At 39.3% G+C, this 15893-nt stretch overlaps 1 protein-coding gene across 1 annotated transcript in view; it reads left to right on the top strand.

The window, feature by feature from the left end:
- furinb (furin (paired basic amino acid cleaving enzyme) b) overlaps positions 1-15624 on the top strand; it is a 196648-nt gene extending 181024 nt beyond the window's left edge. The window contains exons 10-16 of the mRNA XM_028449435.1: positions 725-825; positions 5628-5731; positions 9894-10011; positions 10100-10279; positions 10445-10572; positions 13510-13638; positions 14596-15624. Of these exons, the coding sequence (XP_028305236.1) occupies positions 725-825; positions 5628-5731; positions 9894-10011; positions 10100-10279; positions 10445-10572; positions 13510-13638; positions 14596-15332 (1497 nt within the window). The 3' untranslated portion in view covers positions 15333-15624. The remainder of the gene's footprint in view (positions 1-724; positions 826-5627; positions 5732-9893; positions 10012-10099; positions 10280-10444; positions 10573-13509; positions 13639-14595) is intronic.
- The last annotated feature ends 269 nt before the right edge of the window (positions 15625-15893 follow it).

Below are 15893 nucleotides of genomic sequence, written 5' to 3'. Positions count from 1 at the left end.
ATTCCCAGAGTCAATAAATGTGTTTTTAATTTCCATACGACTATATACAGTATATATATATTTTTTTCTATTATTATTAAAGCCTTGACATTTTTTGTAACTTTTTTTTCTTACCTTCACATATATATATTAAAAAGTTTATTACGGTATATATTGAAAAAAATTGACCAGTTGTAGCCTTTTAGGTTTCATTAAAATGTTTTATTACGCTTTGGGTTGAGCACTTTTATTTATTATAAACCAGCTATTTCATTTCAAGTTTTATGACATTTTATTTTTATATCTATTCAGGTCATTGTTACATATCAGGCTCTCACACACCTGTACTGCCTCTCACACTGAAGCCTCTTTCCTCACAAAGTGCTCATTATTAACGTCATGCTAACATTGAACGAGTCGCAAACCTTCACGGCCCCTTGGCGCTCCTGGCGTGTCTGCTGTGACATGTCCTCTTCATGACCCAGACAGACTGGCCTCATTAACCCACAACAAGGAGTGAACCTGGAGTGTTTTATCTCATCACAACCCCATCAGGCTGACCTGCTTTGGCTGACTTTCAGCTCTGACCCTTGGCAGGAGCTCAGACAGACCTGAGACGGAATCTTCCCACTCACTCCGTCTCATCCTTTGTCATCTCCTCAGACTCAGGCTTCTGTTGCTGTCCCTGTGTAAACTTTAATGGAAAAGACTATGTCGTGTTTCTCTCTCCTCTCATGTGTTCAAGGTGACCACTGACCTGAGGCAGAAGTGCACGGACTCTCATACGGGAACGTCTGCTTCGGCGCCGCTGGCTGCTGGGATCATCGCTCTGGCTTTGGAGGCAAAGTGAGTGTAAACGGCACCGACTCAAGCTGGGATGATGGAGCTATTACTGTTAAGGCTGTCACTAACAGATTAACTGTGATGAATTCATTACAAGAAAAAATAACGCACTAAAAATAATAACGCCGTCAATCGCTTTTCAAGAGTTCCCAGTATACCCATAATACTGATGCACAGACTACATTACAGGAGTATTGCAGAGCTTCTCAGCTTTGTTGGTTAATTTAAAAAAGCCCAGTTTTGTTCAAATTATGAAAGAAAGAGTTGGTCGATCATCGGAGCTTTTGCAGCCCCTGCTACCCCTTAATGCTAAACATGTAGTAGCTACTACGGACAGCTAGCACTGACACCCTAACTGCCGCGTCTTGACCTTGGGATGAGTCTCACACACAGAGCAATGGAAATGTCTACGCCTGCATCTGTTCAAGTCTGTTAAAAACAATAAATTACTTTTTTATATATCCATCTTTTGATCTGCCACAATAATTTAATTAATTTAAATGAAATTAACCTCAAGTTGAGAGCTTTTCTCAGCCAATTTTAGGTGAGATTAAAACAAGAGATTAATTATAATAATATCATTATTTACAGACCATAAATAAGAGCACACAATTTTTTTAAATCTCTTGACAGCACTAACTACTGTGTTTAAAGTGTAACAAGACACAAATTGTTATGAAGACGGTGCAAAGGCCCTATTATTTCTGTATAGATTCTTCTTATTGTTCTTTTTCTGACGCTTTCTTGGATTTTTGAGGTCCTGACCGTGGGTAGAAGTTGGTGAAAATTCTAACATGTAGTTTTATAGATGCAATTTCAGGACTCGTTAGCACCACCTTGCTTTTCAGTGTTTCAAACTAGCTGGATGGCATTCAGTAGGTATAGGGACCTCCCAGTCAAGTGACCCCTGGCCGGGTGTGAGCCATTTTGACGGTCAACAACGGAACATCATGTCGTCGCACTGTTTATCATCTGAAAAAGCTAATTACAAGAGGAAGATGAAGGACTTTTGGTTTTAACGGAAAATAAATAAGCACACGTATTTTGTTTTTCAATTTCCTTTTCTGAACGGAAAATTCAAAACACACACTGACTTACCAGTAGTGACTCTGTACACCGTTAGAACCGTGACAAAATGCACACTCTTTTTAGCATAAAGGGGCGACAACTAAACATTTGGTTAACAATTGATTCTATGTTTAAATGAAAAAAAAATAATTAAAAATCAGAAAATTGGGAGCCTGATGTGTCCAGCTGATGACAAGCTCACGTTATGTTGAATGTTTGATACTGCACACAAACATTGATGATTTCTATGATAACAGTGAGTTTATAACATTATATCCCAAACTCAAAGAGAAATCATTCTTTAGCTTTGGAGGGGACCACTGACCTGATCCAAAAGCTGTTTTGTTTCTTTTTGGATACGGTATAAAGATATCCAAAGCCACACCTTCTTTAAATGCCTTTGCTTTAATTGGTTGCACTGTGTATATAAAGCATATGGATATGAGTGCATTCAATCCCTCTGGGTTTGCCATTGGCCTAAATTCCAGCTCAGAATTTCTCATCTTCACAGCAAAGAGTTCATCTTTAAAAAAAATCAAGTAATTAGCTCAACAAATCAGTTATCACGGCCAACGCAGACATTTCTAAGCATGAAACGCTTGACTGCAGCTCTGTGTCCTCCTTCATAGTTTTGTTTACGCTTCCACTCATTTCACGTATTCTTTGACTGAAAAGCAGAAGACTCTCTGCCCCGTTTTCATTCTGGCTTCCACATTTCCTCTCTGCTCAGCCGATATTAGAAAAAGCTAACTCAGAGGTGCAAAGAGTATAATATATCCTACTCAAGTAGAGGTACTGTTACTTGATTAAAATTATACTCACGTACAAGTAAGTCACACATAAAATAGTAACAACAACAACAACAGTAATAAATCTTGCAACGTTCCCTTACATACAGTAAACATCTCATGTATAAATGTAAAAAGGAAGAGATGAAATCTTGCACATTTGGAACTTAATTCATTTTCCACAAAGGCATCTGTATGAAATAAAAGGTTTGTCAAAATGTACAATTCTTTTTTGAGTAAGATGTATCAGTACTCTTCTATTTCCTCTCTGCTCATCCGATATTAGAAAAAGACGAACGCTAACTAAGGTAGCTCTGTTTTCTAGCATCGTTTCCCATGCTGGAGTTTTAACCCTGAACTCACAAAGATTCAATTATTTACCAGATTGAGTGTTTTTGGCTCACTTTTGTTTCTATTATTTCCTTAATTCCCTTTCTGCTCTTTGGTTTAATTGGGAGGCTCTTGTCCATTAATAACACATGAACATAGATGTTTAGCACCTCTGTGTGTCTTTTGTTTTAGTTTCGGATGTTGCACAGTAATTGCGGTGATTCATGGTTTGATTATCTTAACCCACGGACTACTTGTTTTATTAGCTTTTGAATGGGAACCCTGTGTGACGGATGCTTCCCTCACCTCTGCTGGTGTTGATGAATCTATATACGGAGGAAGGTAGAGAGAACAACGTTGTGGTTGTCGCTCAGTCCCAGACTTCATTAGTTTCTATTATTACAGGCAGAGCTCTGCACAGTTTCCCACTCAGTGTCCCCTGACCTTTCAGCTCTGTGGTTTATGATGTAGCGTTTAATGATGCTGTTTTGCACTGATGCTACAAGCTAAATGTGAACTCGTACTTCTGTTACTGTATATCTCATCTCCCTCAGGTTTCCATTATCTCCTCATGTTCAGATGGGTCTTGTTCAGAGGTGAAAGTACGTGAGTACAAGTACTCACGTTACTGTAATTGATTGATACTATTTTAGTATATTTCTAAATCAGTCATTTTACTTGTAGTTAAAGGCCCACCGTGGACTTTTTGACCTAAAGAATTGACCCATATGAGTTATTTTAAATGATTCTTCAGGCCAATATACATAGCTTGACAGTATCAATGCTCCGCGCAGGGCTTTCACCAGGTCATGTGACCTGGTGAATGTCTGGAGAACGTTTCACTTTACGGCAGTCACGTGACCACAGGCTTGGATATATATAGTTCCCACGTGACGTCACAACATACGGGCATTTCCCAACCCGGCGCCATTGTTGAGGGCAGCTGAAACGAGTTAGCCTCTGTTTATAGCCAAACGAGCACAATATGGTGGTGTTGGTTAATCACCTCGACAGTTCAGTTAAATGTGGATTCTTTAGTAAGGGAAGTCAGCATGTCAGATCTGTAACTTTGGGATAAGGATTGGCTCTCAGGACTGGGCTTGCGCTGCGGCTGCAGTCTATGGGCTGAAGGAGCAGCCGTCACCGCCACACTCTTCTCCCCGCCGCCGGAGACCTGGTGCTCGGCCCACCTCGCAGCGTCGGTAGCGCTCCCCCCTACTCCCTGGCCTCACCGCAGTTGTCGGGGTGAGGCCAGGGACTGCCACCAACATGGCAAGGAAGGCCGAGCGCCGAGACTCCAGGGGCAGTGGTGGCGGTGGCGGCTGCTCCGCCAGCCCATTCTCTAGCCCATAGACTGTAGCCGCGGCGCAAGCACAGCCCCGCTTTGTACCACAGCCCTTAGGTCCAATCATTATCCCTAAATTCCAGGTCAACTATTGTCTGCATACACAATCAAAAGACAAAGGGAGGCTGGCCCGACTGACTGTTTGTTGATTTTTGCGACAGTGCTGCGGCGCTTGTGGCCACAAGAGGCGCTTGCGTGAAAGTTACCGGTCTAGCATCCCTGGCCAAAAGTTACACAGTGTGCCTTTAAGTACGTTTTAAAATGAATAAAGTAATTAATAACATTTCTACATCTAACAGTTACTGAGTAAATTATTATTACTATTTCTGTTTCATGGTCATAGAGGCACATTGAATATTATGTTCTTAGTGCCATTTCTGATTAAAGCCGAGGGCACAATTAAGTTAAAATTGTTTTTTTTTCCCCCTCTGCTGCCCACTTGTGATCAAACTGGTCCATTTTTGGCCCCTGAACTAAAATGAGTTTGACACCCCCTGACTTAGAGACTGAGAATTTTTTTTTTTTTGAATTGAATTCATAGGTGTTATTTCATTTTTAAAATAATTTTACATTTTGACAAACCTTTTATTTTGTACAGATGCCTTTGTGGAAAATAAGTTATGTTCCAATTGTGCAGGATTTGGTCTCTTTTTTAAGTTTAGAAATGAGATTTTTACTGTATGCAAAGGAAGAATGGAGAATGCAAGATTTATTACCAAAAATAAACATGGGAGGTGAAAGTAGTTACTAGTTACTTTTACTTTGAGTACTGTTTAATTGAGCTACTTTTCACTTGTACTTGAGTATTTTATGTATAACTTACTCGTACTTGAGTACAATTTCAATCAAGTAACAGAACTTCTACTTCAGTAGAATATATCAGTACCAAGATATTTGAGGTCAAATATATTTTTCAGTTACAACTTCAATTACCCATGTTCAATTACAATTCAAGTACTTTATTTATATCTTTTTAAATATGGGAAAGCTTGATATGAAATATATTTTAATAACTGTTAACTACATATGTGTAGAACCGTACATAGAACTGTAACATGGTTCCCCAGTTTAGCGTTAAATTACAATTGACAATTTTTATAGAATTTCCATGGCAATTACAATTACAAAGTCAATTATCTCAACGACAACAACACAATTTTAAAATTACAATTACATTTATAATTATGCCATAATTGTAATTAATGCACTTACAATTATAATTGACCCAAACCCTGATCAGTGCTCTTTACATCTGTATTTTCCTGTGTGTGCAGCATGAACCTAACATGGAGGGACATGCAGCACCTGGTGGTGAAGACGTCCCTGCCCGTGCACCTCAGTGCAGGCGACTGGAGGGCCAACGGAGTGGGACGGAGAGGTAGAGCATCTCCATCCCTGATACAGAAAGCCATTATCCACACTGTCAGAAATTAGATTTTATCATAAAAAGAAAAGAAAAAAGGGGAAAACTCCATTCTCAGCTCATTAAATCAACGTGCTTGTTTATCTTTACCCTCACGAGCAGAATTTTTTGCTACGCAGACGAGACAAAGTGGAATGAAATTGCACTGGTATGCATCCACATGAAGATAATTTCACGCCCTCATTTCTGCTTCCTTGCCCAAACCAGAATGCTTCACATTTATTGTGCCTTTTTTTGCTTTTGTGATACCTCCATCTAGCATCATTTGTAGTTTAAATTCTACCTTAAATGCAAGGGTGTGTGTCTATATATATATATATATACATATATATATATATATATATATATATATATATATATATATATATATATATATATACATATATATATACATATGATACATCCGTAATATACGTTAATGGTGTAATTAAAGCAGTTAAAGAATTTGGAACTAACATATGTGTTGATTTACCAACATTTAAAAGAAAAACATACTGGGAAAAAATAATTTAGGAAGTAAAACCCTGTATATCAGAAATGAGCAACTTTTATCACAGAGGGGGCTACAAAAAATGTGATTGAGCAATCAAGGGCCATATACAGTATATACAATAATGTGAGCATTTACAATAATAATCAATTTTAGCATTAATACAGGTAATTTTGTGTGGTTTTGTTGTTTTGTATACTTTCCCGTTATTTTAGTTTGTTCTTGTTTTGTGTGTTTTTGTTGCCATTATGAGCATTTTTATTTGCTTCATCCAAAGACGAGATTATCAACATTCACCTCAGCATTTAGAATAATGACCAATCCAAGCATTAATACAGGAAAGAACAAAGGTTTTAATCTTTTGTCATTTTGTATATTATATTGTTGTTTTTGTTGTCTTTCTGGGAGCTATTTTGTTGATTTTGCCGTTTCTTGTTTATTTTTCAGCAATTTTGTGGGGGTTTTGCATTTTGTGTATTTTCAGTTGTTATTTTGTCATTCTCAATTTATTTTATTTTATTTTTTGTGTGTGTTTCAAGTCATTTTGTGTGTTTTTTTATTATTTGTAATCATCTTGTGTGTTTTTGGGGTTGTTTTTGTATATTTTTGTTGTTGTTTTGTGTAATTGTCTGTAATTTTGTTTTTTTAACTTTGATGTCACTATGGGCACAATTGTGGTAAAATTCTTGTTAATTCTATTTTAAAAATGCTTGGATTGCACTGGTTTGGTCCATTTGATATCAAACTGGGTTGAATGTTGCCCCTAAAATAAATAGTTTGACTTTCAAAAATAATGTTTTTAATGTAATTTTCACTTTAAGCAATACTATTATCCTATGAGCCGAATTATTATCCCCGCCACAAAATGACGTTCTATAGAGTTTGAAAATGAGATGAGCACAATTATTTTTTCCGGAGTTATTGCCCTTGTTCCGTTTTTTACTCTGACAGCTTTTCTACGGAACCATTTAAAGGGGATATATTATGAAAAATCCACTTTTGCAGTTTGTTATCACATGATGTAACTTGAGTGTCCACTGGCATGCAAAATGTGAAATAAAACCATCCAGTTGTTTGTTTGTGGTCTGTATAATTCTTACAACACAGAAAAAATTGCTCCATTTAAAATTTTCTGAGTTTGTGACATCACAAGCGAAGAAAATATACTCCCCTCCGCTGGTAACTCCACCCATGGACTCCACCCCCAGTACCTATTCTATCGCCTCGTATCTCTGATCGGACGTGTTTGTGACACAATCAACGCAGTGGTTGAACAAAACAAATGATTATCACCTTAAATGCACTATTCCTGTAGTTAGAAAAGCAGAGGAGGAGAAAATGAGTGTGTGTGAAGCCGGGTGACAGGGGAGAGAGAGAGTTGATCACTTCTCCAGCACTTATCATTAACAGCGGCGCTTTTACGATGTAAATGATCAACTTACGGAGTTACTAAAGGATGAGTTCACTCAGAATGTAGGCTTATTCAAGAGGTTCACCACTTAATTTTTTTCCCGGTGCGTTGCAGCTGCAACTTAAGACGCGCACAATTTTTTCTGGAGTTATTGTCCTTGTTTCGTTTTTTTTTACTATGTTCGAGGTATCTTCAAAGGGGACAGCTTTTCTTAGAAACCGTTTAAGATAGATAGTCATTTTATATTCTGATGTGATAATATTTTCTTATGTATACATCTAAGTTCTTAGATTTAGGACATTTAGGAAAAGGTTGAGAGTTATAGCGAGAACCAATCTGGCAGGGGATGTTGATGATTATGTCTTCTTGTTATATATTATTGTAACTATTCCCAATAAGGATGCATGGCAATGGAAACTGTTGTAACTAACTGGGAGCATGAGGTGTGCTCTTCAGTTGTTTGAGGAAACCAAGTGCTCGGTGAAATCTTCAGAACAAAAATATCCATCACAGAGAGGTCGTGTGTTTTAAGTCCAAGGCCAGTAGTAGGAGCCCACTTGGTCAATCCCGCTCATTAAAAATCTCACCAACATGAGATAATGGCCTATGGCACATTGTTAAATATTTTTTTTAATGAGATTTACTGTTTAAAAAAAAAAATCAAAATGTACCAATGATTTCTTCCTAATGAGACATTTCTGTTCCTGAGGACTTGTTCTGAGTTCTGTGACAACATGGGGAGAGTTAAGAGGATTTAGCACACACACTGGACACCTGCAGCACCCCCCCCCCCCCCCCCACACACACACACATTTACTCCAAAAACACACAGGATGACAGAAATACACAGAAGGATTTTCAATGCATGATATATTTCATAAAATGTGAATCATCAGCCAAAGTTTGCATGAATATTATGATGGAAATAAAAATAGAAATGCTTATGAAAACACTCTGAGGAAATCCTGTCAAATGGGGCAGAAAATAAACAAACTGCCATTTTTCTTTGACTGAGAAGCTTGGATAGCGATAGTGTTGCTGCAATGTAAAAACATGTGGCTCTTGCCTATTTCACGATTTTCTTTTTAAAATTTTAAAACAAATAAAGCTGCTTATTTGAATTTTGTTTTCTGTTTAAATTTTCTAATGTATTTGTTTTTTTTTACATATTTTTCTATTTGATTTTGAAACAGAATAACCAAAAAATTACAATACATGGATTGAGGTACCACGTAATATATTTCATGTCTCTATTTTTATGCATTTAAACCTTTTTTTAGCTTAAAGGAATGCAGTGAAAACATAGGCATCACTGACCCAACAACAATAAATAGACAAAACATTTGTTTTTTTTCCTGTATTAATGTTCAGATTGGTCAATATTCTAAATGCTGGTGTGAATTCTGATCATGTGTGCCTCGGATCAGAAAATGTAATAAACATTGCCCATTTCTGATTTCAAATTATGGCAACTTGAGTTTGGACACACCATAAATCTTTATTGTCAATTCAACTTTATTTATATAGTAGTGCTAATCACAACAATAGTCATCTCGTAGCACTCGTCAAAATATAAAATTCTTGAGAAAAATAAGATGGCCTTGATTTTTTGTTTTAAAAATATATAAATATATTATTGTGGTATTTTGTAAACACTGACAAAAAATTGTTTTTTTTTGTAATATAAATTTTGTGAATGAATACAATAACTGCCACCTCTGAGCCCGGTTCTGCTGGAGATTTCTTCCTGTTAAAAGGGAGTTGTTTCTTTCCATTGTTTTAGTTTTTCTCTCATTTAATTCATATTTTGATAGCGCTTTGAGATGAATATTGCTTTAATTTGCACTATATAAATAAAGTTGAATTGAATTGAATACTAGGAATCTTTGAAGCTGATGTGTGGCTCTATTTTATTTTTGCAAGAGCACAAAGGAAACTGGACGTATGATGTTGATCTTGTTTGGGAAACATCCTAGATTTTTCAGAAAAAGAGGGCGCTTTCATCAACAGCATTGGTTTTAAAATTAAAAAAAAATAAAATTCTTACTTCAAAATAAAAGCTATTTATCACAAAAAAATATAAGTATTTGAGATACGGAGAATATAAATGAATGCCTGTGCAGAAGGTGGTGTACCACTAAGATGACTCTTGATAATTGTCATTTTTCCGTCTGAGCTGTTACTTGATATTGAACGCTTCCTCTTCCTGTCCTCAGTCAGTCATTCGTATGGTTATGGACTCCTGGATGCAGGCGCCATTGTGGCTTTGGCAAAGAACTGGACCTCTGTGGGGCAGCAGCACCAGTGTGTTAACACAATGCTCACCAAACCAAGGTCAGTGGCTTCATCACTATGTACTCAGGCTGTTGCTTACATTTGTTCATAGCATTTCGATATTCTCTCCCACTTGTCTCACCTGCAGAGACGTGGGAAACAAGTTTGTGCTCAGTAAGCGTGTGGATGCCTGCTGGGGAAGGCCAGAGTACGTCAGCTCTCTGGAACACGTCCAGGCTCGCCTCACTCTGTCACACAACCAGAGAGGAAAATTGGCCATTCATCTCATCAGCCCACTGGGCACACGCTCCACCCTGCTGTTTCCCAGGTACACACTGACTGACTTCCACCTCATCAGCTCCACATCTTCCTGTGCCACACAAACACGACCTGTGTGTGTGTGAGGACTTTAATCCTGCAGGTGTACTGTAAAGGAAAAACACTAGTTTACATGTTCTAGCACAGGGAATCATGTTGGCTTTTTTTTCTTTAGACCTAATGACTTCTCCACCGAGGGCTTCAACGACTGGGCATTCATGACCACCCACTCATGGGGCGAGGACCCTCAAGGCGAATGGACGCTGGAAATAGAAAACATGGCCACTAACGGGCGTGACTATGGTAACTGTTCTTTAGATCCAAGCGTTTGCATTTGTTCCCCCACTCATAGAGTCAAGGCTTTTTCTTAAAGCTGCTGGAGAGGATCAGTTTCTTTATTTAGAGAAAGACAAAGGCTGTGCTGGAAATGTCACACTAACGTACTACACACTTCAAACTCACCGAGTATATACTGTCTACCAGAGGTGTAAAGAGTACTGATACTATATATTCTACACAAGTAGAAGTACTGTTATGTGATTGAAATTGTACTCAAGTACAAATAAGTCATACATAAAATACTCCAGTACAAGTAGCTCAATTATATAGTACTCAAAGTAAAAGTTACTAGTTACTTTCACCTCACACATGTATTTTTGGTAATACATTTTGAATCTACAATGTCAAAAACCTGAAGCACATTGAGACTAAATATCTCTGTTGATTCTCCACCTTTGAAAGATCTGAAAGAATTTTAAGTGAGAATGTGACCAAGTAGAATGTCAAACATGTGCTCATAAAACTCACGCACACGCATTTCATTCCCACATTTCAGAGTCCACCACTATGCTACTGACGAAATGTGTTTTATGAATCTTATGTTTATCTGAATAATATCCACTGTTGGTGAAATGGAAAGTGAAATTAGTGGCCAAAAAGCGACAGAAAAAGTGGTAAAAAGGGTTCAAAGTATCAATATTGGTTTAAAAGTGGAGGGGGTTAAGGTAATGTTATTAAAGATAGGAACAGTTAGTTTAAACTGGCAAATAATGGGCATGACAAATCATGACCGTGGTTAAATTGTCAAAAATAAGCATAAAATGTGGTGAAAAGAGGTTAAAAGTGACAATGGGTCAACGTATGCAACATTAGGTGGAAAAGTGGTGGGAAGGGTTTATACAGTAAGTGCCGAAAATGTCTTGAAAGTGGAAAAAATGTGCAGGATCCTGTCGGAGCAAGATCCGTCACCTCCCAGATTTTGACCGGCACTTATTTGAGTGGATTCAGCACCTCATTATTTATATTATTTTTTTTCAGTACCTCATTCTCTTTGAGGTGATTTGAAGAAATGTTTAAGTACTATATTTAGACAGCTGTGTCTTTTTTTGAGTCGAAATCATTGGAAATTTCATTGTACAGACAAAACTGAACGTAAAAACTGAGCGTGAGTGAGGAAGAGAGGGGAAATTCAGGTCACGCCCACACTACATCTAATGTGTGCAAAATAGTTCCTCTGTTAGTTTGGAATGGCTAAGAAAATGGCTTCAAAATAAGGCTGCTGGATTTAAAGAGCTTTTTAAAGCCAATAAGTGAAGCTAAACCTGAGGTAAAGAAGTCCAAGGTTGTATTTGTGGAAATCCCGGAGCAGCAGCAGTTAGCGTAGCGAGTAGCAGCACCTGTAGCGATGATGCTAATGCAGGAGAACCTGCCTCCAACAGACAGGACACAGGAGGAGAACTATCCAGTGGACATGAGGAGGAGAAGGAGACAACGGGGAAGTTCTGGTATGAACATTGAGACCAGGGAAGTTTGGACAAGCAGTTCAAACCCAAGATGAGCTGCTACTCTTAACTTATGAAAGACAAGGCAGGCCTCGGCTGTGAAATATGTTAAAAAGTTGCGTGGATACAAAGGGCTCCATGGGTGTTTTTTTGGCTGTTTTGGACAAATTTCTGCTGTACTGCTGATTCATTAGAGGAGTTATGGCCTCATCGGTGTGAACGGTTGTAAACATTTTGTTTTTGTGTTCTGAAAATTTAGTGTCATTTGTGGCTAAACTAGCTCTGATTTTGCGCTGTCCTTGGTGCTGAAACATGGCAGAGAGAGAGAGAGGGACGGATGCACTCTGTAGCGGACAATTGTCTGTTCTTTTTTAAGGCTGATTCATTACTCTTTTATTAAACATTTAGGTTAAGTGGTTGTTTGTGTTCATGTGATATTATTGACCCATTTAGTTAGCAATAGGTGCTTTAAAAAAATGTATTCCTTGACATTCTTCTCTCTGTCTTACTGCCTCTCGTACGGCATGTGTTCTGGGACCTCATGATTTATTAAATTAAGCACTGAAAAAAGGCAATGAAATTGGATGAAGAAGTGGCAGGAATGGTAATGTGGTATTCTAGCAAAAATGCATTAAAAGGAGCAAAAATATGGTAAGAAAAAGCAATGAAAATAGGTTAAAATATGGCAAGTTTGGTGTAGTTGCAGAAAAATGGTTAAAAAAAAAAGAAATATGCAAAAATAGGCTCAAATTGTTCAAAAAATGTTCTTAGTTTCTTGAAGGGATCTGGCGACCCCCTCCCAGTGTCTCACTTCCCTAATTGGGGTCCTGACCCCAAGCTTGGGAACCCCTTGTGTACAGTACGGCGTGTGCCATTTTGAACACAGCTATAGTATAGTTTTGCGTATTGCATTGTGGAATGTGGAATCCTGTAGATGAATTAAGACATCAGGAGCAAGATGCACTTTTTAAGGGCATCTTTTTATTTAGGATATATTTTAACTAGTTTTGGTTGCAGCTTATTATCAGGGGAAGGTGGAGGGTTCTGAAGTGAAACCACAAATATAAACAGATGTCAACAGCCTCCAGCTTGAACCAGATCTGCACACACACATACCTCCGGTAACCTTTGGATTGTAAAATCTTCATCATTTTTGGAAGATATTTCCTTTTTAATGTTGGCTGCATTCCAACGCCAAAGACCCAGGGCAGCAGGAGCTCGAGTTTTAAATTTTGGTCTTTTCCTGTTGTTTTGTTTACCCAGAACAGCCGAGGGAAATAAATGCCTCTCTGCCTGCGCTCGTATTGATCCTCTCCCAGTGTTGTTCCCTCGCTCTACACCCCCTTATCCTCTGCTCAGCCGCTCTCTCTGTTGCCTCCTGGAGACAATGTGGAAATGATATTGTCTTACAATTTTCCACCTTTCCCCTGTGCTCGTCCAATTCTTTTTCTTCTCTCAGGTGTGCTGAATGAGTTCACCCTCATTCTTTGGGGCACCGGACCGAGCGTCGTCAACCCGTCGTCCCCCAACTTTCCCCGGCCATCCAACAACAGCTGCAAGACATTCGACGCGCAGCAAATCTGCATCGGTGGGTTTTAAATTGTCACACCTGAGCCACTTAGGTATGATGAGCTCATTTGTTTTGATGCTGGAATGCCGCCGTTGTTGTGTCAAAACAAGGTTTGGGTCAAATCATCAGGTGTTTCTATGCACAAAAAGTAATAGCGGTGAATACAAATTGGCTGCTTACAAGTCTCCCGTGCGGCAGTTTATGCGAGCACAAACGATGCACGCTGCCATATGTCACAACAGAGCGTTGGATGTATTTGGAGCAGCAAGCAGCCTAACAATGCATCACCAAAATGTTGTCAACAACAGTCAGAAGTGGGATTTAAATCTTTTTTCTGCTCCCACTTTGTCTTTTTTCTTTTCTGCCAGTGTTTCTTTTATTTATTTTTTTTACAGTTACTTCAGAGTACACCTGATTTTGCTCTAAAAGCTCATATTTTCTGGTTCCACCTAGGAAATGTCCCATAAAATACAGAGAAAAAAAACATATATTGGAAAAGACATACAGCAGTCAGCCTTAGAGTGAAGGGACTAGCAACTAAAGTCCTTCTTAATCTGGCCAAACAGATGGATTATCTAATCTGAGGGTCACATTATCAACAATAACATCAGAATAATGACCAAATTCACCATCAATACAGAAAAGAACACAGGCTTTAATTTTGTTTTAACTTCCTTTTAGATTTAGTTTTTGTGTGCGTTTGATACAGTTTTGTGGCCATTCATGTGTTTTTGTTTCTTTTTCTGTAGTTTTGTGGGTTTTTTGAGTCGTTTTGTGTTTTCGCTGTGATTTTTTTCATTTCATTTTTAAAGCACTCTTTCTTTATATCTATTACATTCAATAACTATAACTCAAATATTTGCATTTCCTGAAGAAAATGGAAGTGAGGATGCATGTATTTCCATGTATCATCACTAATAATGATGTGTTTGCATGTTCTCTCCTCTTCTCTTCTATCTCCTCGTCTCTGTGCAGAGTGCAGCCCAGGATTCTCCCTCTTTCTTCAGGGTTGTGTCCGACTGTGTCCTCCAGGCTTCACTTCGGGGCCGCAGCTCCTCAACCTCTCTCTGGAGAACTGGGTGGACCTCTCCTCCGTCCAGGCCTGCCTGCCCTGCGACGCCGCGTGCCTCACCTGTTCCGGCACCTCTCCTACTGACTGCCTGTCCTGTCCGCCCCGCAGCCGCCTGCTACTCACCTCCTGCCTGCACCAGAACCAGGTTCAGAGGAAATCCCCTCTCACGGGTTCCCTCCAGGGTGATGGATCACAGCCAGAGGGGGTTAGTCCTCCTCCTCCTCCTCCTCCTCCAGCCGCCGACCACAGACAGAAAGAAACAGGCGACGTCCCGGGGTTCAGTGGAGCCCGGCCATCTCAGCTGCCAACCATCATGGCTGTTCTAAGCTGTGCCTTGATCCTCGCTGCCTTCATCGGAGTCTTCCTCGTGCTGCAGACGCGCTCGGGTGGAACATCTCTATGTCGGAGAACAAAACTGCCCTCTGGCCTTCCAGAGATGAGCGTGACCAGGGTGGGCTTTGGTTTTAACTTCCGCCAGGGGCGAGAGAGGAAGGCACGGATATGCTACAAAGGGATCCCCACCGTGTGGGTGGACGAGGACATGATCACTTACGAGTCTGAATCAGACAGCGAGGAGGGGGACGGCCACAGCGAGAGGACAGCTTTCATTAGGACGCAGAGCTCCATGCAGCACACGTAGAAGATGCTGCTGCTGCTACTGTGGAAGCAAAACAGGAGGAAACCACTGCAAAGGCTCGGAGAAAGGAGAAAATAAAGGCCTTACTCTGCCATCAGCACCTTAACGTCTGCAAATCCATCCCACAGTCAATCATTTCATCATTTATTGGGTTTCATTTATTCTTTTGGGTTTAAAAGTTTTATGCATAAAGGCTGGGTTTACGCTGTCATTATTATGACATGACACCTGTCAATAGCATGAATAAGGTGTCATTAAGGCTGTCATTAAGTGTCATTCGTGACCCTAACCCTAACTGTATTTATTCTCATGCCCCCCGGCAAGAATCTCAAACTCCACCTATGCCCTAACCCCACTAGATCTCTCCACCTAACCCAAAAATTCCAACATAGCTCCAAAGGTGTCATAGCGTCTGTGTAAAGCAGCAATAAATTTGTGTTATGAGTTTGTCACACCACAAAAACATGTCATTGACCACTGAGCCAAATTTAAAAGATGAAAAAAATTGCAAGGTATGTAAAATTAGGTCTCAAAATCATGGAAAAACAAGCCCTTCTCTGTGCT

Source organism: Gouania willdenowi, chromosome 6 (genome assembly GCF_900634775.1).
Source record: "Gouania willdenowi chromosome 6, fGouWil2.1, whole genome shotgun sequence".
Classification (NCBI taxonomy): domain Eukaryota; kingdom Metazoa; phylum Chordata; class Actinopteri; order Blenniiformes; family Gobiesocidae; genus Gouania; species Gouania willdenowi.
This window is presented reverse-complemented; position numbering and strand designations above follow the sequence as displayed.